General features: G+C 47.4%; 1 protein-coding gene and 1 long non-coding RNA gene across 3 annotated transcripts in view; one reads left to right on the top strand and one right to left on the bottom strand.

The window, feature by feature from the left end:
• Window positions 1–6,369: 6,369 nt before the first annotated feature.
• LOC310696095 lies at window positions 6,370–9,783 on the top strand. The gene is made up of 2 exons (XR_014520417.1): window positions 6,370–7,072; window positions 7,840–9,783. It is a non-coding gene; the product is annotated as an uncharacterized lncRNA (long non-coding RNA).
• The window catches only part of LOC310695983 (alpha-1,2-mannosyltransferase ALG9-like), a 41,556-nt gene continuing 28,525 nt past the window's right edge, over window positions 9,289–22,319 (bottom strand). For both annotated transcript variants that reach the window (XM_083481028.1, XM_083481027.1), the window contains 7 exons: window positions 21,606–21,728; window positions 18,383–18,537; window positions 17,596–17,725; window positions 16,511–16,658; window positions 14,063–14,192; window positions 13,168–13,298; window positions 9,289–10,315 (listed from right to left, as the gene is read on the bottom strand). In XM_083481028.1, the coding sequence (XP_083337154.1) occupies window positions 10,192–10,315; window positions 13,168–13,298; window positions 14,063–14,192; window positions 16,511–16,658; window positions 17,596–17,725; window positions 18,383–18,537; window positions 21,606–21,728 (941 nt within the window). In that variant the 3' untranslated portion in view covers window positions 9,289–10,191. The remainder of the gene's footprint in view (window positions 10,316–13,167; window positions 13,299–14,062; window positions 14,193–16,510; window positions 16,659–17,595; window positions 17,726–18,382; window positions 18,538–21,605; window positions 21,729–22,319) is intronic.

Raw genomic sequence — 22,319 nt, 5'->3', positions numbered from 1 at the left:
CACAGCCGACACTCCCTGCCAGAGCAAGCCTGACATCAGCAGTTGCCAAGGAAACGGGTTTATTATTATTTTTATTATTATCAAAGCCACGTTCTTTGGAAATTTAACAAAGTGCACATCCGTCATCTCCCTTTCTTGGCACTGTGGGGGCTGGTATCTTGGACAACACCTGGCTGGCATCCTAACCCCTCCAAACAACAACATAACATGTTTGTCCTTAGAGTCAGTGGCTGCCTCTGCAGGCTTGCTGTGAGCAAAGGGGGGGGGGTGGCATATTGAGTAAGTAGGCTTCTGCTTTGGCTGTCCCTGGTGGATGGGTAGGGGCAGCCATGTCACCTGTCACTGAATCGTAGAAAGGTAGAGTCAACTACCTGAAGGAGCAGCCTTTCAGATTGGAAGGACAATGCACGCTTTCTCCCAGGTAAGTGGGGTTACAATGGCAGACTAAACTTTCCGAGTCAAAACAGCCTTATAGCCAGCTTTATCTAGAAACAAATACTGGATCCATTAATCCATTAATAACATTAAGTCATTTCAAGCATGTTGGAAACCCGATATATTTCTGTTCTCACCCTTCCGTTTGGGCGTTCCAAGGCTGTTGCTGTTTTTGTGTGGGTTTCCATCACAAACTGGCCAAATCCCGGCTGTACAATTACGGTTGATGGTTGATGATCAGACTTTTACCGTAAGGGAAGTGACTGGGAAACATCTTGGAAAGTGCAGGCCGACTCTTGCTTTGACGCAACCTCATCTAATCTCCCCACAAATTGGGATGAGTACTCAGCCAGCAAGTTGTTCAGAAGCATCCTGTGATTCCCACTGTCTTACCACATAAATTTGGGGTATGGGTCTGCCCAGTAGTACTCTGGCTGGTTATCCAGATTTAAAAAACAAAACAAAACCACCCTGCAAAGCAATTTACACACACTTTGTGGTAAGAGGTTGTCTGTAGGATTCAGCCACTGTTTTTTTGTGACTTGACTCCTGGACTTGATGAATGCAGTCCCTCGTTTTCTGAAGGCCATTCGTACATTACGTGTGTCCGACACATATTCCTCTCTGTGCCAGTGTGCTTTTATTTTCTCTTTCTTGTTCTCCAAAGGACTTATATCAGTGTTTGATTTTTCAAATCTGAACCCTGTGGGAACTGCAGCTGCTTAGAAATGCAAGCACCTCTGCTATCAAGAGTTCTCACAATAACCCTCCCTTTTATACCAAAATTCCCAGGGATGCTTTGGAAGCCAGTATCCTTCCAAGTCATCTTAATGTTGTAAGCTTTCAGGCATCCACCTCTACAAAGCAAGGAATTATGTGGATATGGGGGGGGGGGTGTTCTTCGTACCACCAGTTACAAAATATTATGATCATTCCTGTCTCTGCGTGTTCTCCGGCTCTCGGCCTGCAATTCTTGCCTCATGCCCCCGATGCACTTCAAAGCCCACTGGCTCCTGTTCCTGCCTCTCTTTTATCAGCTATTTATTTATCCTTGTTCCAGTTCAAAGTCCAAAACCTTCCAGCCTTGTTTTGTTAACATTTCCCCCCCTCAAAAACAAGCGCATTTTTGATAAACAGCCAGCAGGGCTGGGCTGAGCGTTCTCTTTGTGGTGGTACCAAGGGGAATTTATTCTGGCACTGCGAGGATCCCATCACAGTGGCTCGTGAGGAGCAGCGAAGGTTGAGCCGCTATCCTTCTCCCTATTTGTTCCCTACCTAACATGCATGCCAGCCCTCTTTATTACTTGCTGTGTTTTGAAAAATAGGGGTCAGATAAATGGCAGGCCCTTATTGGGGAGCACAGTACGATCCCCAAACACCCCACTTCTTCACATTATTAAAAAACGAAACGAAAAGTGAATCTGGTATTCTTGATGCCACGAATAAACTATTCAAGGTATAATAAAACACCAAGTGATGTTCAGTGAAATTAGCAACCGAAAGCCTCTGCCTCAAGAAATTTCCAAACATTTGGCAGCCAGGGAAGTAGACATGGGCAAATACACTTATACCAATGTGTGCCAGGAATGAGGGATTTTATGCAAGGGGCTCCCCACATAAAGGGTCCTTTGAGCAATGGTTTAAAGGAAGGAGAGGTGGTGGCCCCCTGGCAGAGCAACAAAGAGGCAAGTAAGGGGCAACCGCTGCTTTTGCTTCTCCCCAATTCAATCCCTGGGGCGCGCCTGGCGCTGTGGGTTAAACCACAGGGACTAGGACTTGCCGATCAGAAGGTCGGCGGTTCGAATCCCCGCGACGGGGTGAGCTCCTGTTGCTCGGTCCCTGCTCCTGCCAACCTAGCAGTTCAAAAGCACGTCAAAGTGCAAGTAGATAAATAGGTACCGCTCTGGCGGGAAGGTAAACGGCGTTTTCGTGCGCTGCTCTGGTTCGCCAGAAGCGGCTTAGTCATGCTGGCCACATGACCCGGAAGCTGTACGCCGGCTCCCTCGGCCAATAAAGCGAGATGAGCGCCGCAACCCCAGAGTCGGCCATGACTGGACCTAATGGTCAGGGGTCCCTTTACCCTTTACCTTTAATTCAATCTCTGGTGTCACCTGGTAGGGCTGGGAATGCCCCATCTGGGAGACTTCCGGGTTGGTGCCTCCAGCAATGGCGGAATTCCTCTGATCGGGAGGAATTTGCCCCGTGGGAATTTGGGTCTGTACCGCCACGGCGAAGGTGGAGACCATAAAAATCACAGGCGGGAGAAGCCTGTGAACGTGGGATTCAGCGGGCACCTTTTGTGCCTCCCCTACTCGCAGGGAAACCCGGTTTCGGGGATCCGGAGCGACATGGGGTGAGCAGCGTGGTGCTTCGAATCGTCTGCTTCTGCCACAGAGCGAAGCCGCATAGCTGTTGCCAGAGAGCACTGACTTTTTCCTGTGGACAATATGATTACCCGTGAGTAGAGCTGAAGTGGGAGAATTGGATTTTTAAACGTCTAATTTGGTATCGAAACGGGGAGGTTCAATACAGGAAGTCCACCTCCCCCTTTTGTAAATAAACTAAAGCAATGAGGCTGCAAGCTGAAGTCTTGGAAAGCCTTTTGCAAAAGACTAAATCTCCATCGGCAAAGAACTAAACCCCCCCTTTGGAGACAGGAGAAGGGGGGGGGAGTGGTGGACTGAATATGCCTGTAGGAGAGAGTCAAGAGAGTTAAAATACCGCCGCTCTGACCCTGGAAACGGGCTGTTAGCAGGATCGATGTCTTTTGGAATGTTCATTGACAGCATTTAGAACGTTCATTGACAGGTAGCAAAATAAGAGAATACATTGTTTCTACTGTCTCCGGCTGTTCTTAAAAAAAAAGAGTAAAATTAACTGAAACTAACTTTGGATTATTGGAACTGTGTTTAAAAGAGGACTTTACTGACTAATACAAATAGAAACTGTTTTCCCCTAGTGGAAGCTTTTGAAATTGGTTGCTTTACAGGAGCTGGGCTAGGGGAATTTCCAGCTGCAAGATAAAAAATTGTGAGACTCTGGGATTGACCTTGAATCTCTTAAGTGTTATGGCAAATGGAAAGGAAAAAACAGACGGAATGTCGACAGAAGAGGCCTTAGCGGTCGCATTAGTGAAAATAAACGATTCGCTGGAATAGCTTCACAAGAAAACAGACGTGATAAATGTGAAAGTGGATGCTGCAAATATTAAAATAGACTTAATTGTAGAAAGTTTAAATAATCTGGGACAAAAGGTGAATACCAATATAGAAACCATCCAGAAATTGATACAGGAATCTACTCTGATACGGCAAACTGCGGATGAAGTCAAGGAGAAAACCCTTGCTGCTGAATGTAAAGCAATACAACTGGAGAGAGAGTCCCATCCATACAAAGACAGCTTGATGAACATAAGCTGACATTTGTTGTGATTGAACTTAAAGAAAAACAGATGAATTTGAGGACCAGAGCCCTATCTGAATTGGAAAAGGAAAGCTTGACAGAGTTTCAGGAGGAGACAGGACTAACATCGCTTGAGAAAGAGAGGTATTTGGGGGACAGTATGACCGCCAAAAATGTGAACCTATTCAAGGATAACTGTGAAGGACGTTGGATTGAAGAGAAGGGGGATTTGGAAATATGGACAAATCTGAAGTTGTTATTGTTGGGCCGAGTTGCTGTGGCGGGGATAAGGGTTGCTGTGTTGTCGGGGATGTTGCTTTTGTTTCAAACATTGCAAGCTTGGGATGGGATGGATTGTTTCAGGAGGTGGCAGAGGGACGTCTCTAGATTTGTTTGGCAGGGCAGGAAGCCTCGAGTAAAATTTAAGATATTGATGGATGCCAAAGGAGGTGGACTTGCCCTGCCAGACCCCTAAACTTTGTTGTGAACCATCTGCTTTTTTCTGGCTGAGAGAATGGCTGCTTCTTGAAAGCACTGAAGTGTTGGATAATGGCAGATGAAGTTGATGGACTATATGGAATTGGCGGAAATGACTGGCGAGATCCAAGACCAGGGAGAAGAGTCGGTGGAAGAAGACTGGAAAAAGTTTAAAGACTATTTATAGAAATATTGTAAAATTAATGAATGTTAGAAGAATGTTGGAATGAAGTTATATGGCTTTAGTAGAAATGTTATAAGGAATTAAGTATAAATAGATTAATAGAAAATTAAAGGAAAAAATAAGGCAAGAATGTGTTAAGATAATTATAGGATAGAAAACAGAGGAAGATGGAAAGGAATTGCTGAAACAATTAATAGAAGTGGAATACAAAAAGGGAGGTGTGAGGAGGTTGTTGGAAATAAGCGAATGAAAGATAAGATATTGAAAATGTTTGAGGTGTTTTTAAATTGTTTTTGTTTGTTTTTGTTTTGTTTTGTTAGTTTAATGTGTTATGTAGTGTTTTTGTATTGTATTTGTATTGTTCTTTTTCTTTTCTTTTTTTGGTTTGTAGTGTGCTGAAACTGTTCGAAAAGTAATAAATATCGTGTGGTTTTTTTTAAAAAAGGGGAATGCCCCATCTGAAACCTTGGAGAGCCACTGCCAGTCAGTGCTGGTGAAGCTGAGCTAGATGCATCACTGGTCTGGCTTGGTAAATGGCAGCTTCCTGCATCTTAAGGGCCATATAGCTCAGCAATGGGGGATTTGCTTGCCCACAGAAGGTCCCGCTTTCAAATCCCAGCAACTCCTGTTAGGACTGGGGAAACCTCCCGTCTGAAACTCTGTGGAGAGATGCTGCCAGCCAGTGTGGGCAATTCTCTGACTCGGCATATATAAGGCAGCTTCCTCCCTTTGTCATTTATGTGAGAGAGCAGGCGGGTTGCACGCTGCGAGCTGTTTCCAGCTGGCAAGCTGCTGCAGCCCCGAGCCCAGCGCGAACTCATTCTTTCAGTCAACAGCGAGGCTTCGCAACAGCAGGGGGATTAATGCAAAGAGGCAGCTTGCTCGGCTCCCTCCGTGCTTCACCACCAGCTCATCGCTCCCATAAAGAAGGAGGGGAGGTCGTCACTGGAAAATCAGCATTAGTGCTTCAGACAGAGAGAGGTAGTGGACAGAGAGCAGGACTGTCTGTTTTTCTCCTGCCGAGTGAGCGGGCCGAAGTTGTCACAGCGCTCTCTCGGATGCGAATCCAGAGGGAAACAAGAGCTCTTCTGAACGCAGATTGAGGCAGCAACTGGGAGGCAGCCAAAACCAACGCCAAGGCCTCAGGCTCCCTGGAGAAAGGGTCGCTGCATTCCTGGCGGCTGCCTGGTCACAAGGCGAGCCCAATGGTGACGCAACGCTGTTTACTGCCAGGAGCGAGCCCAGGAAAGAGCCTGCCCTGAGCAGACCCTTGCGGTGCCAAGGCGAACTGAGGTCAAGGCTCCTCCTTCTGGAAGCCAGGCATGGGGTGACGAAAGACCGTGCTAAGGAGGCAAGGCCTCTCAAGTGCTGTAAAGGTGGATTTGGTAGGAAGTGAAGGGGGATTTCCCCCTTTTATTCCAATGGCCTAGTGTGTTTTGAGCGCAGGCTGTTTTCCAAAGGGGACAAGTGCTGGCTGGTTCTCAGGACTGGCCCGAGAACTTCTGCTACCTGAGAGGGGGAAGGACAAATTGTGTATTTCACGCCTGTAGGGTGGAAGGCAGGGAGACCAGCAGTAGGTGGCGCCAGAGCCAATGAAAGTAGAGCCACCCTGAGCTCTTGTAGGTTGAAGGTGGACAGGTTGGTGGGGCAGTGCCCCTTTTCCCCTAATGCAGCTGCCTCCAATGCTCACAACCCCTTCCATGCACAGACTGGCAGGTGGCTTTTCAATGTGGACAACGTCCTCTGCTGTACCTGAAGGCAGGATGAAGAGCACCTGTCACACCTCATGGTCCACATAGCTCTGTCCTTCAGTACCACCACCACCACCACTCCCTTCCCTTCCCTTCCCACCCCACCCCACATTTGCTTCCTCCCTCTACTCAATATTAGGGCTGGCCCTTCTAGTTCCCTAACTCCATATTACTTCTGTCCCCTAGCGAGCCCAATGAGGGGAGGGACGAGCAGGGAGTGATTTGACCTCTGCAAATCAACAGACATAGCGGCTCTTGGAAAGTGTCAGGCAATGGGGTTAAGGGGAAAGGATTATCCATAGATAACACATTTTTCAGCAGCTGTGAGATTTTTCTCGTGTGTTATTTTGCTGCCTTCACCTTTTCTTCTTTGAGATTAAGAAATCCACAGGGCGAACCTCTGGATCCAATGCTTTCTCTTGATGAATTAGTTTTCTATGCAGTTGGGAGTGTTTCCCCACAAGGGACATTAAAACCTGGATACGCACCCTTGGCCTCAGGTGGTATATGCAACCCAGCAAAAGCTTCCCCATTGTTTTTTTATATATATATAGTGGTCTGAAGAGGGTGACTCTTTGGTAAGTTATCTTGATACTTTTTTGAGCTTGAAAAGTTGTATTGCGAGGAGAGAGAACATTATTCTGCAACCATAGAACAGCAGAGGGTAGGTATTTTGGGGGAGGCAACAGCTCTGCTGAAGCGGTATAATGCCTGCACCACAAGCTGATGCCTGCCATGCTGACTCACAAGCTTAGTGGGCACAATAGATTGTAACTGGTGTGTGAACTGCTGTAGAGACAACCTGGAACCTCCTCAGAATTTGGTGCTGGTCCAGAAACCCCACCTTGCTTGTGTTCCAGGGTCTGTCAGTTCGATTAGTAATCCAGATACAGCTGCTTTGTTGTTATGCTTGATAATGTTAGGCAGCCCCAAGGGAATGCACAATGTTTCACCCATTAGGCTGAATACACCCTGTTGTAAAACACACTTCTGATTCTCTTAGTAAGACCTCCTTTGGGCAGCCCTGCAGTGAGAAGGTTTCTCTCACTGAGAAAAAGGTGTAGAAAATTTGGTCATAGATCACTGGTAGAGCCTCTGCTTTGAATGCAGAAGGCCCTGGTTCAGTCCCTCCCACCTCTAGGTAGGGTCACAAGAGAACCAGTTGTGGCTGGTGCCCATTGAGACCATTAGGGTAGAAACAAAGCTAACAGGCAGCGCAGCCAGAGCCAATGGCAGGTAGAGACATCTCTTGATTGGTTGCAAGCAAAAAGGTAGGCAGGTGCAGACTAGCTGAGGTGAGAGCTTGGTAGGGCTGTGCCCTGTTAGCCCGAACAGAGTAGCCTCCGCTAGAGGTCACCCTGCCTGAACCCCTCAAGAACTGCTGCTAGTCAGTGGAGACAATGCTAAACTAGATGGGTCAATGGCAGCTTCGTATCAGTGGACCTGGGTCACTAGCAGGAAGGAAATACTGGTTCCAGGTCTTAGCTGCAAAAGGATTCTTTGGTCATTAATGTGATTGCTCAGAAGTCGGGGGGGGGGAGAGTACCCAAGCTTTAATTGAAGCATGCAAAGTCAGCTTTTTACTGCAAGTTCCTGATAGAGACAAATATTAAAACTCGGGCAACAACAAAGTTCTGTATTGGATGTCAAAGGTTAGTTGAGCTGCAGGAGAAGAGGAATTCCTAAGAAGCAAAGAGCCTCTTATTTTCTCTGGCCAGCATCCCCTAGTTGAGAACTGTGGCAAAAAATAACTGATCTTTATGAGCAGATCTTGCATTGAGGCAGCAGTTTCCTAATCTAATAATAGGCCCCGAGCTTGTTGATGGCATGATTCATGCTGCATTGCATAAACCAGCTGGAAGGGTCGCTCCAGTCTCCAGAACATCAGCTCGAGACATCGTGACTAACAAAACTCCCAGCTGCTCTCTGCCTTTCTGTACATAGCAAGGCACACGTGAGCCTCTTCTTTGCCCTACTGAGCAAATGGGGACGGAGGCCACACATGCACGGTTGCACCAATGTGCAAAAGCTCTTGTGGTGAGGACGACAGGCCTTCATGCAGCCTGCTTTGTGTAGCAAGATATTCCTAGCTGTTAAGGAGGGTTGAATTTTTTTGCCTTTTGCACAGCACAAAGGCACAAGAGAGCACAGCTTCAGGGTGTGGGCAGGAGAGAAGCCAGTGCTGTTTAGAAGGACTAAAAGGGCAATCAGCAAGTACAGTATTTAAATGGGACCAGCACTCTCCTATTCCTTCTCTAAAGTATGTTAAAAGGGGGAAAAATCACCAGCTGAATCAGACCACACTGTAGATCCCAGGCAGCCTCTGCTGTCTCCAACTCAGCTGTGGAGGGAGAGGCTAAGCAGCTCTCCTCAAGTCTATTTCTGACACAACCCTTTCTCTTCTCCTCTTCACAGCTTTGCCCAGCCACATCTCCTGCACTTCCTGTGAGGATGATGTGCCGGTTTTCCAGATTCGCAACCTCTGTGCGTTGTCCCAGTGTTGGGATGAAGATGTTCATTCAATCCCACTTCTAACCACCCTGGTGGCAATGAATCTTCAGCCTGCAGCCCTGCTCCCATGTGAAATATTTAGTTACGTTATCTTTTGTGGAAAAACTTACCAGCTGCATTTTCTTCTTTACAATTCAGGTGAACAAGGTTAAGTGACCAAAATCAACTCATTTGCATCTGGGAATGGCTTCCTTCAGAATAACATGTTTTGTAATTTTTTTAACATGCACAAGTTTAGGGTGAAAAATCATCTGCTGCCTCCCACTTCTTCAGGGGCCCCGGCTAGATGCATTAGCTGTACATGGTGCAGGATAGTCTCGTTGGATGCTTAAAATGTCAGCTCTAGCCTCAGTAGGGAGACCTTGGCCTTCCCATCATGAAATAAATCACCTGTTGCTCTCACATGTTGTCAGCACTTTTCTCATCTACTTTTGAGGCTGTGGATGATGCAGTTAGACTGGAACTTTGGGTGCATGAAAGACAGAGAGAGACCAACACACACACTTTCCTTCCATACCTAAAACTGCATTTGGGGGGTACAAGCCTAATTTTTAATCACTAATGACACAGTTTCATAGTACATACAGTGCAGACTGAATGAGAAGCCACTGTATTCCACAGCGAAAGGTGTGCAGTGAGGAGGAGAGCTCCCTTCCGCACTTTAGTAAATTTGGAAACATTACAAAGCCAGACATTTCACAAAGAAGCTAGAATGTAGAGGGGGGTGAAAGGAAACTTAAAACAAAAAAACACCCTACACAAACCCCTATGTTTTGGCAGCAGCTGACAAGACAGACAATGGAGGTTTTTAAAATAAAAACCCACTCACGCACAAGTCAATGTTTCACTAAATTATGTAATTAACAGAGTCACAGTTCTTGAAAGTGCAAGTTATTTCTGCTCCATCTGAGTCAAGGAGGGCCTTTTCCCCTGAAGACCCACCAGGAAGCGTTGTGCATTCCTGCTGGTGAGCCTGTTTTCTCTCTCCAAAAGGCCTCTTAAAACACACACATACACCCCCCCCCCAAAAAAAACACTTCCCTCCGGGGTTGGCGAGATGTTCTGTGGTGGAGGGGAAATACTGAAAGACCCACAGCAGCCCCAGGCTACCTCTCAGCCAGAAACTTGGTAAACTTTCGCACAAACCAAGATTTTTGCTCCTGTTGACTCCTCAGCAAGATGACGCCTTGCTCATACTTTCCAGGAGTTTCTGAAAGCGAAGCAGAGTCCCCAAACAATGGCAGATCAGGTGGTCAATAATATTGCAGCACAGCCAGCCAAAAAAGGAAAACCTTCCCAAGCATTTCTCTGCCCACCCACCACAGCCACTGCCACTCTTACAAAAAATGGGAGTGGGCAGGTGGGATTGAGACACCTGAAGCAGAAGCCAGCATCTTCAGCTGGTTCTCGTTGGATCCCCAGAGGCTCGAGCTAGCCTCCAGCTTTCTTCCTGGCTTGCTTGAAGCGCCGAGGCTTCAGGATGGTATAGTTCATGTACGTTGTGTGCTGGTGGGACAGGAAGGGGATGTAGAAGGCCCGAAAGAACTTGGAGGACCTGGAAAACCAAGGAAGCTTTTGAAAATAAAATGTATGACACACACACATTGCTAGCTATTAATAGCAAACTTGGTGGTGGGAAGGCACCAAAACAGGCCTACCCACAGAGAAAGTGAGGGTTTCTAAGACTCCCTAGATATGCAGGGGAAAATTAGAACATTAAGGGTAGCTGAACATCACTTATAGGGAAAGGGGAACATAAAAGAATTTGACAGGGAGGGCTGGCCTGCTTAAAGCCCCTGGTCGCTTATTGTATGCTTGAGGGGGTGGGGAAGTGCTAAGGCAGCTGGTGGGGAATGGGGAGGGTCTCCTTGGTTTAAAAGTGCTGGCACATGCCTTTGCTGCCTCAGCTGGGATCCCTAATCCATCCTGCCCTTTCCTCCCCCCAGAACTGGAGCGCTCAGCCAATGCAGAATTAAATGGACCCAGACAAAGCTGCTGCCTGAGTAGCATAATTAGTCGATGGCTCTGAGTGCTCTCTAATTCAATTAGCAGCACCATTTATCAAAGCCAACTGAGAGTTACCACGGCACTGGCTGACGTCAATGGGGGACTCTTTGTGTCCCAGAAGCCTCTGGTTCAGCAAGCATGAATCGAGCAGCCAGGGTCATTCAGTTTCCCAGAGAAGAGGAACAGTAGTTGTGAGAAAGATAAAACGCACTCGTCAGGCAGCGGGCGCAGAGTGGCAGCCCAGTGCAGCAGCCCCCACTGGCTCTCCTCTGTTTGTGCACTGGTCCCTCCTTCCCCAGCCTCCAAGCCCAAAATGTTACTTGAAATCCCGTTTCTCAGCTACAGCCCTGCTACATTACTACATTTACACAAATAGTTTCAAGCGCAGAATTGTGGCACTCTCAGGCACAGAATGCAGCAGGAGCAGCTAAACCTAAGGCCCACCCATGTAGAAATTCCCTGAGAACACTGAGCAGTGGTCACGGTCAGTATGGTGGTTTTTGATTTACACAGTGCCGGAGACCACAAAGGGGGGCAGAGAAACAGACAGTTGTTAGTCCACATTCTCCCCTTGAGGGTTCAGGAGTTAGGCAGCTGGCTGCGCTGCAGTGGAGGTCAGCCGGGCTGAGAGAGGGGCAGCCAGCCAGAGGTTCGAGTCCGTTTGCAAGCAGCCACGTGACCTCCCCTCTCCCCATCTCCTCGGTCAAATTCCAGTCTCTGAAAACAGCCAATAGCTATTAACAGATCCATTCCCCTGCACACACCCGCCACTCTCTCTTTTTGGAACCGCTATGTTTGGATCGACGGAGCAGCTGCCAGATCTAGAGGCTGCCAAAATCCAGCATGCCCCCGGCTCTCGCTCTTCCTCCCTCTGAACCAGGAGCAAGCAGTAACCAGCTGTCACTGCTAGAGGCAAGTCAACGGAGGGTCTTCCACCAGGTTCCCATAAAAAGGAAGGAGTGGAAAGGGCTCAGGGTTTCAATTCATGCTTGCTGCTCAGAATATTTAGGAATTAAACATATGCCAAGACTGAGCCGCAGTAACTTTTCAGTTTTTAAGCCCCCCTTTCCCTTTGGAACATATAAAATAATGAAAGTGACACTTCCTCTGAGCGTGTGCAGAACACGTACTGCAGAACAAACACATCTGACATTTGAGGAAAGGATTTCCCCAAGGTGAGGAGGGCAGACTTAAGGTGAGATATCTTCCTTTTCAGAAACTAAAGCACTGGAGATATTTGTCTCACTGTCAATGCATTTCTATACGTTTTGCAAGTGAATAAGCCAAACCACAGTGAAAAATACCACTTCATCACACACAGAATTATTGCCAGGCTGCACAAGCTATGGAATATTTAACACGACGTAATTTCTTCAGATTCAGTATCTGCAGAAGTGGCCAAGGATGGAAGCAGCTGCTTTGGATGCTGCCTCTCTGGGTCGCCAGCACAGTCAGCTGCACCTCCTCCTGCCACCCCCCCCCCCCGAGCTGCCAATTGAGATTCTCCAGCAAGCTGGTAACCTATTAACACATCTCCCACTGCCACCTTCCTTGGGGAAATTCTCGCAGAGCTGGCTTCCCATCCACCCACTCATCAAGCTTTTTATTTATTTTTTTTAAAATAACAATTCTCGATCATGCTCTTATCTTTTAAAATATATAAAGAGAAAAGCGTGGGGAGTGCTGGGGAAGCCAGACAGCTGGTGAACACTTCGGAGGAGCCAGACATGTCGCAGCCGTCAACGTGAGGCTGGAAGGGGAAGAGGAAGTGGATTGCACGGGACCCAAAATCCCACCCTCAGTGTCTCATGAGGCTGGCAGATCTTTCCTGAAAGGTGAGCCCCCCCCCCCCCTGGGACCAGTAGCCTTGGGAGCAAAACTTCAGCCAGAACAGTTGCCGAGAGGAGGAAGAAGATGACACAGGGGAAATGCAAATTTAGAAGTGAGGGGATGTGATTAACTTCACACCTCAGTAATCTTTTTAGCAGTCTACAACTCACTTGCAAGGGAAAGGGGGGAAGGAAGGAAGAAGAGTGCTGCTGGCTGCCAACAGTCCTCCCTGCTGAGGGGGAATTCCTTCCTTCTCAACCTCTAGCATGACTCAAACCCTGAGCCAAGTCATCCCAAAAGGAAACTTTATTGAAAATCCACCAGCAGTGCAGGCTGTTGCCATTCCAAACATCACCGTCATAAGAAGCAGACAGAGCAGGTGCAGTTTGCCAGTGCAGGTTTAAACCCCCCCCCCCAATGGCTACTGCTCCCTTTTTCAGGTAACGACTTTTCCATCCCTGCCCTCCCAAAAGATACAAGTTCCCTAATTGAGTTTTGCAGAGATCCCCAACTAGGCAGAATACGCCTCCTATAGCCCTCCTTTTCTCCTTGTGCTTTTCAGCATCTTACCTTGAACTATCCAGGAAAGGCTTGTAAGCGATACTGATCCATTCTTCCCTGTTGGCTGCATACCGTGGCTCCCTGGGTGCTTCGGTTGCAGTGTCTAAATCCACCAGGTAATGGCATTTGGAAATGTCAAACTGGAAGGGAGAGAGGACATTTTGGGTTTGTTCCCATCTCCTACAGGGATGCAGCTCACACAGCATCAGGACTCCTGCTCTTTGCAGGGACAACATCTCCTTGCCTGTCTCATCAGTACAGTGGTACCTCAGGTTACATACGCTTCAGGTTACATACTCCGCTAACCCAGAAATATTGCTTCAGGTTAAGAACTTTGCTTCAGGATGAGAACAGAAATCGGGCTCCGGCGGCGCAGCAGCAGGAGGAGACCCCATTAGCTAAAGTGGTGCTTCAGGTTAAGAACAGTTTCAGGTTAAGTACGGACCTCCAGAACAAATTAAGTACTTAACCCGAGGTACCACTGTACAAGAACAACAATTGGGATGCTTTTCTGCATTACAGCTGTCTCACATATGCACATTTGGGCCACAGGTTGTACTGTGCATAAGAGTTTATGTTTTTAGGACCTGGGTGTATCTATTCTGCTTGCATCCTGTGACAACTTGGTGACAGAAGTTACTTAAAAAAAAAAAAAACTTGAGTGTCCAGGCACTTATCATGGAAACAGCTTTGTCCAAATGCAATGGGGCCCCCCAGCTATGGTCGCTTATGTTTAAACAGGTACGTAGGAATCCCCCACATGCCAAAGAGAAGTTCTGCCCTGAAAGAAATAAAGAGTGCTGTTTCCCATTGGGCACAGCAAGCGTGTCCTGTCCAAGGTACCAGAGAAAGAGAGAGAGAGAGAGAGAGAGAGAGAGAGAGAGAGAGAGAAGATGTCACTTACGTATCTGGAGGGCTCTTCCTGGTTTTGGTCGTTCATGTCTGTTGGAATGATGCGAGTGGCCATTGGTCCCTTGGCAAATGGTTTTGGCAACTGGCCCCTGAACTCTGATGGAATGAACTGAAGCTGCCAACTGCAGGGAGTAAGAGGGAGGGGGTGATATTAAACGCTGTGGGCTTTTAACTTGCAAGCAAAATGCCACAGCAATAACCCAGCAAGGCAAAGGCTGTGAACACAGCTTGGGGTTGCCAGCTGTCCGCTACAGAACAGCTCACCATAATCTGCAGGCCACAGAATGAGGACATGCCTGTGATTCCTTCATGGGTGAATCAGGATTTGGGAGTGGGGTGTGTGTGTGCATGTTCACAGTCCCATTATCATTAACTGCTCTTCATGTTACATATTCTAGGGGCTTCCCTCATCAGAGGGCTGCAGACCATGGGGAAATGGAATGCTACAGTTGTGACAGGCCATTGGAGGGGGGCAGTGATAGGGGGAAACGTGCAGCACTCCTGAGAGTGCAAAGAGAACAAAGGCCAGAGTCAGGAAAAGAGGAAAACAAACAGGCTCCTGTAGGTACAAAGCCTTGCTAAATTCACATTTTGCCTACAAGCGCCAAGAAAGTTTGCAGCTCAGGTATCATTCGGAGCCCGTCTGCTGCAACAGGGTCAGAGCAACCCTGGCAGAAGGTGCTTCAGTGGGGCAGGAGATCCAGAAAGCCTTTTTGTCCTTGATGCTCCTTAACTCATGCTCCAGTGACTCCAAGAAGACAGCCCTCGGCTGCTGCCTGAGCCCTAATCACTGGCAAGGCCAGAGCTAATCCCAGCTCTTGCAACGCTGCAGCAGTTTTGACGTAGTCTTGGGCGAGTTTTGTTCCTCTTAATCATCAATCCCTTGTGACGGTGTTGGGATTTAATGCCTCATTCTCTTTCTCTCTTTTTTTAAAGGTGGGGGGGGGGGGAGAGAGATATCCATCTGGCGCATTATGGTCTAGGTACCGTTAGGTTATTAAACCCTTGAATTTACAGCTACAGTAACGTCTGTGCAGGCAAAGCTGCCTCGATTTGAAGCTGAAGGCGCAGGCATAAGCGCAGCCTGACGTGAGCATCAGTGTCACCACGAAAAGCTAAACGCAAAGCTGTCCTAATCAGTAGCACACACAACACACCCAGCCCAAAAAATCCCACTTGAAATTCTGTCTTCAGCCAAACCAAAGTACATTACTGTAGGAGCTGGATTTGGCCATCTGCACTACCTGAGCAAATCTGAATCATGTCTCATCTTTTGAAAAGTCATTTTCTGCAATTATTTGCATAATGGATGCAGATGAGGGGGGGGGGGGAACAAGCAGCTCACAGAAGCTCCTGTCCCCTTTGTATTATTGGCAGCCATGAGACCTAGAAACCTTGCTTTGTGGGGTTTTTAATCCTGAAGTGGGTTTTATAGGAAACTGAATTCTGCTCCTAATTCCACATTCTGCATTTTTTTTGCTGCAGTCCTGCAAAATTACTTGTTTCATAAATTTATTTACTGCTTGATTGTAACAAACATGCTCAAAGCGTTTACAAAAAGAATTGAGCAATAAATATATTAGTAAAAAAATAAAATGAAACATTCGAAAAATTAAACCTGGCAATAAACCAAAAACACATCAAAATTGCAACCTCAACACAACACAACACAACACTGCCCAGTGTTTATGTCACAATGTCCAGGTACTCTCTCCATCTCACCGGCCTCAACACCTTCCTTTGATTCCTGCAGTGGCCAAAAGCAACCCAGTTCTCATCACCACCAGTGAGCCTGGGGGAACTTGGCCATTGCAGCTGCTAATGAGGTTCTCTCTCAAACTATGGAAAACAGCAGCAGATCCTGGTTTCAAATCTTGGTTAAGAGGCAACCTTAGTTAAAAGCTGGCAAACCTGGGAGCCAGAGGAGGACATTGTTCCATGGTCCTCAGTCTTCTGTTGCTGTGTGATCTACTTTGAAAACTGAGAATGTAAAAAGAGCTCTGCTGGATTAGGACAAAGATCTAGTCCAGTGACCAACCAGATCCCCATGGGAAACTCTCAAGCAAGACATGAGCATAGCAGCAGCATTCTCCCATCCTGCGATTCCCAGCACCTGGAATTCAGAGGGGAAACTGCTGCTTGTTTGTTTTTAACTGCTGCTGGTTTGGCTAGTTAGTTTGTTTTTGTTTCTAAGCAGCATTTTCTCTTGTTTTTAGGTTTTACTTTTATCTTGTGCTGCATTAATTTTGTATAAGCCACCTCATGCGCTTTTGGAGGACGACGGGGCATAAATGACCTGGAAGGCTGACAATGTGAGCAGGTAGCATGGACACCGGTCCACCCAAGTATTTACTCCTGGCCTATGCACAAATTGGTTATCTAGGGTGATGAACAGCACCTGCATCCTTGTGGGATAAACCCTGTTTGTGTCTTGACTTACTTATCTGGCAGGAGGAAGCTGCTGGGGAAACGGTACCATTCCTTCCCCACACAAACGTGAACCGGCCTCCCCTCTGGCACAGTGTGGATTGTGGGATCAGTGGCGATTCTGTGGAATTCTGGGTACAGGTCAAGGGGCCCATGGTAACCTAAGAGGAAGAGACACTGCAAGTGAAAAAAAAGGAAGAAGATTTGGCTGTGCCTTTGTGCCTAAACAATTTTAGGAACCTCTTCAAGTCAGCATGAGCTTCTCTGAGCTATGATGAACTGTGAAAATGCCCTTCCCTTGCACTTAACAAAGTGAACCAGAAATTTACACTTTCGAAAATGCCTTGTAAGGAGCCAAGCCACTGGCCCATATAGCTCAGCTTCTTATCAACTAGGGATAGAAAACCCCTGGAACTCCAAATATTGGACTACATCACCCAGCATCTCTGACCATTGGTAATGTGACTGGGGCTGATGGGAGACGGAGTCCAACAGGCTCCGACCAGCAATGGCTCTCCAACATTCAGTCAGAAGTCAAGACTCTCCCAGTCTTACTTGAAATGCCAGAGACAATATCCAAACCAGGGACTTCCTCAGTTTCTTAGCCACTATGCCACAGAAGCTCTTATGATAAGGCCTCTTAACTTTAAAAGGGGCTCCTGCATGTGCTTTGCTAAGCATCCTAGGTTAGCTACCCAATTTCAGAACACATCTGAAGGATTTTACATTAAATCCCAAAGGCTCTGGGTAGAACACAGTATCCTTAAATCAGGAGAGAAGCAAAAGGGGCAGGAGAGAAAGAATCAAAAGAGTTGTTAAAATCTCATGGCTACCACCAATATTAACTACCAGCACAGACCAAAAGGCCTGAAAGACTCCCAAAAGATGGCTAGGCTCAGACTTTGGCAAATGGGAATTCCAAAGTTGTGATTCAGCTACCAAGAATGCCATTCTCCGCAGATGGCATGCTGGTGGTCAGGTGTCTCCTGCTCCATGGTTTCTGGGTAAGGGAGGAGTAAGCTACCCCTGAAATGCATTACGCTGTTTGTTTGTCCACCTGGGACTAATACGCAGCAGGGCAGCCTCTCCAGAACCAACCTCTGAACAAAGCTACGGAGCGCGACAAGGACAGGAGCCCAAAGACAAAGATGGTCCCCAGGGCCAGCCAGTTTGAAGAGACCGTGTAGTGCTCCAGGCGGTAACGTTGAAATATGAAGTGGTAACATTTCTGAGGAAGGGGAGAGAGAAAAGCAAAATATGAATGTCATTTAGACTACAACAAGGGGAGGGAGGAATAGAGCTCATTTCAATAACCCAGTGGAGGAAGAGGGTGGCTGCTGCAAAGAAACCTCTAACAGCCTTTCCATAAGATTATATTTCTGCACAAGTTCGGGAAATACAAAGCGGAATGGGATGGTGCAGCTGGCGCTCTCCAGATGCTGCCATCATCCCTGGCCACTGGGGCTGAAGGAGTTGTGGCTCAAAACATCTGGAGGGTACTGGGTTGGCAAAGGCCGCACTGGAGCATCACTGGGAGACAACAGTGTGGACTTACTTTGGTGCCAGCTGCCCACTTTTATACCTTTTTTTGGCACAACTCCAGACCAACTTTGTGAGCTCCCAGCCCAGGACTCCTTTGTGCAGCTGGGACCACAGGAAGAAAAAGGCTCCTTGTGTGTTCCTGGATAGCACAGATTCCTGCAAACCTCTCTCTCTCTTTTATGATTGCTTCATGCCAACTCTTGAGGCCACATGGAAAGCTCATGCGTCAAGTTGGGAACTCAGAGCAATGTGGTGAAGGGGGAACCACCTAGCATGAACATGGCTTAGGTGTGGCCCCTCTCCACCTGCACCCACACTCAACCATCGCCACCCCCAAACGCACCTGAAGGGCAGAGAGTCCTACAGCACCACATAGGCAAATGAGGGGGTAGATGGGATACAGAAACCTCTCTTCTTTGTGAGGCTGGCTGAAGAAAATCAGGATCCAGATGTACATGGGAGAAAGCGTCAGCCAGTAAGGCCGTCCCAGATTCTGAACTGGAAGAAAAAAGAAAAAAGGGGGGGGGGTTAGTTCCAGGAAGGGAGAGGCTCAAGGACAACCAAGGCGTTTGGATCAGGACCCCACCACACCCTTATCTTGGAATGCAGCACTTTGCTGTTTATTTCAGCTCTCTGTTGGGCTTTTGGGTGGGGAAATCTGATGCGGGCTTCATAGGCTGTGTACACACTATGCCTTTAAAGCACATTTGATGAATGTTTTCTCCCTCAAAGAATTCTGGGAAATGTAATATGTTAAGGGTTGCTGGGAATTGTAACTCTGGGAGGGTGCCCATAATTCTTTTAGGGAAATAATGAATGTGCTTTAGAGGTATGCACAGTCACACATGAAGGCACTGTTAACTCTGAAGAGCACCACCGACAGGGTAGGATCACTCCTTCATGCTCTGTTTGTGAGCATCCATCTGGCTGCTGCTAGAAACAGAAAACTGGGCTAAGGAAACCCTTGGCCTAATCCAGCAATGCCCCTCTTGCATCCTTATCATCAGGCATGACCCAGCTTTATGAAGCTTGCTTTATGGAGCTCCGATGTGAACCCTGAGCTGCATAGGTACAGGGGCTTCTGCCATTTCTCCTCAGTGCCAGTGAAAGTGCCTGGTACACAACTACTAAATACATCTCAAAGCCACCCGATCTTAGAATCATAGAATCATGGAGTTGGAAGAGACCACAAGGGCCATCGAGTCCAACCCCCTGCCAAGCAGGAAACACCATCAGAGCACTCCTGACATATGGTTGTCAAGCCTCTGCTTAAAAACCTCCAGAGAAGGAGACTCCACCACACTCCTTGGCAGCAAATTCTACTGTTGAACAGCTCTTACTGTCAGGAAGTTCTTCCTAATGTTTAGGTGGAATCTTCTTTCTTGTAGTTTGGATCCATTGCTCCGTGTCCGCTTCTCTGGAGCAGCAGAAAACAACCTTTCTCCCTCCTCTATGTGACATCCTTTTATATATTTGAACATGGCTATCATACCACCCCTTAACCTCCTCTTCTCCAGGCTAAACATGCCCAGCTCCCTTAGCCGTTCCTCATAAGGCATCGTTTCCAGGCCTTTGACCATTTTGTTTGCCTTCCTCTGGACACGTTCCAGTTTGTCAGTGTCCTTCTTGAATCTTGGGCAAAGGTATATGATTAATGCCTATACCTCAAATTTCACAAATAAATACTTTCCCCCAGGCTTATAAGCAGAGTGATAGGAAAAACGAGAACAGTCTTTGATTTACCAGCTACCTGCTAGGTGTTGTAGAAGTTCATCCAAAGGGGAATTCTAAGGAGCCTAAGATGTTGAAAGAAAAATGTGCTTGCTTAGGGGCGGGCACTTCTAAAACCTCCAACGCTTTGTTACGGCAGCAACAGAGTACACCGAGAACTCTGAACACACATTCTCTCTCTCTTGAAGGAAAACAAAACCAAGGCACCACCTCCCTTGTCTCCCCTCGAATGAAGCAGGAAGTCATTTATTTGGAAGTAACAGCAATTACTTCAATTTGCAAGGGCTGCAGAGGCAGCTCAATATATGTCAAAATCCTGAATTGCCCCCAAAAGGAAAAGCTTGGGGTGTTAAAGCAAATCAGGATTGAACAGCGCTTCACAAAGCCCGTGAGAACAAGGCGTGCAAGTGAAGGAACCCCCACCCCCACCCCGCCGCCGCTTCGGGACACAATCTGCTAAGCAGAAAGGCATGAAATGGGTAGTTACAGCAGCCTCCACTACTGGGCTTGGCTGGCAAGAGGCCTTTATGTTTCCCACAGTGCATGCGGCGCCCTTTGCAGAACGTGAGCATTTAGTGCACTCTAGTGGACATCCCTGGAAGTACAAGCCTTCATTTCAGAGATGGGCAAGACAGAAAGACAAACATGGCCCACCAGTGGACCACTGGTCAGTATCTGGCAGACACCCCCCTCCCCAGTGCCCCACTAGTTTCTGGGATTTTTTTGTTTGTTTGTTTCAAAACAAAGAATGCTGGAGTTTTTCAGAGCTTGGTCTGATCCAGAATAGCACTTCTTCTGCTATTAAGCAGGTGAGCCTTCTCAGGAACACCTAGCAGGAACAAGTTACGCCTTGACTATTTAGAGATCCGAAGTATATGCTCCCACTTTTAAAAATTCATTCACATCAGTGACCTCCAGGGATGCTAGTAACAAATAAATACATTGGGCCACAGCAGTGTGAAGCCAGCCCACCCCTGTGGAAAACCAGGCTGGGGGATGTTTCAAGTTCCTCTATCCTTGTGGTGTTTTTCAAAGCTAAAATGTGCAAAGAAGGAACTTGCGTGTCTGCCCTGTGGCAAAGCTGGGCTGCTGCCATTTGCAAGTTGTTTAACTTCTATAAATACTGGATAAGCAAGCCTGCAGCTAGCAAAGAAATTATTTTTTTTTTAAAAAAAAATAAACATTTCTGAGGCGTCAGGGCAGTAGGGGACCAGGCAGGGGTTGTGGAGGCAGGCTTGATGCTTTTTTAAAAAAGCAGTCCTGATTGGAGAACTGGTGCCCTTTGATCGCACACAGCCACTGAGTTACAGAACAAGAATTTCAGAAAGGGGGGAGAAGAAAACAGAAAGCAGTGAGGTTGCATATGCAAGGCACACTTGATTCATGTTAAGTACTTATACTCTGCTTTTAAATTTAACAAAAAGCTTCCAAGGTGAGTGACAGCCACCAGCACTAGCCAGAGAAGAAGATACAAGGAGTTGCAGGCAGACATCAAAGTTCCTGCTCCCCAGCCTTTGGAAAGTCCTGCTCAAGCTCCACTTGGACTTCCAGGATTCCAGCAAAAGCCACCTCAAACTTCTAATGCTTTTCTGGCGGTCATAAGGGCTAGAATCCTACTTCAATTTTTTGTGGCGGATAATAGCAGGTTCTCGGCACACAAAATTCCGCCTGAGGTTCCCTGACTGCCCTGTCCTTCTGTGGCTGCTCTGAACACTTGCAGTCAGGAAGGATTTGGCCAATTCCACCAAATGAAGTTGCGCTTGCAAGCAAGCTGTCGCCTGACAGTCATACCATAGCTTCTAGCTGAGCTCCCAAAAACACACCGCAGCACTCACCATGAAATTTCTGCAGCAGACTTTCCATGAGGGAGGTCAGAGGTAAGGCCAGGAGTGCCAGCACAAAGGCCACGTTGAAGTTCAGAAAGCCATTTATGAAGTAGAAAGACCAGGGCTCTGTACCTAAGGGAGGCAAAGAGAGAAGAGAAAACTGGGGGGGGGGGGGGAATGTTGCAAAGGTGTAATATTTCCATACAGACTCCTGAAGAGGGCTCGTGATGCCCTTCTGCAGTCAGGGCCTATCACTTGAGACAGAGACTCTCCAGGGCAATAGGAAAGTTCTGGACCCAGCAATTCCTCAGGCCTCTCCAGAACATAAAGAACAGCCCTCTAGCCAAAAGGTCCAGCAGATGCCTCTGGGAATCCCACATGCTGGGCCTGAATGCCGCAACTTTCCCCCATGGTTCCTCCCCAGCACCCATTATTTCAAGATATACTGCCCCTAGAATTGGTGGCTTCCTATAGTCATCAAAACCAATAGTTATTATATCCTTCTCACACATTACTTTTTATTTTTTAAGCTTTTTGCTTATTTGCTTGTTTTAAGTGTTCACCTAAGATGTAAATGTGACGTTCAGGTGTGAACTTTCATATCGGACAGAGATGTTTGTCAAGAGAGCAGGGATGAACTGCAGCTCACTTTTAAGGGGGGGGGGCAAACAACCCATAGTAAACACAGGCTCCTTGCTCAGCAACACCTGAAATGACAACTGG

This window comes from Podarcis liolepis (assembly GCF_965112155.1).
Source record: "Podarcis liolepis genome assembly, chromosome: 16".
Lineage (NCBI taxonomy): Eukaryota > Metazoa > Chordata > Lepidosauria > Squamata > Lacertidae > Podarcis > Podarcis liolepis.
This window is presented reverse-complemented; position numbering and strand designations above follow the sequence as displayed.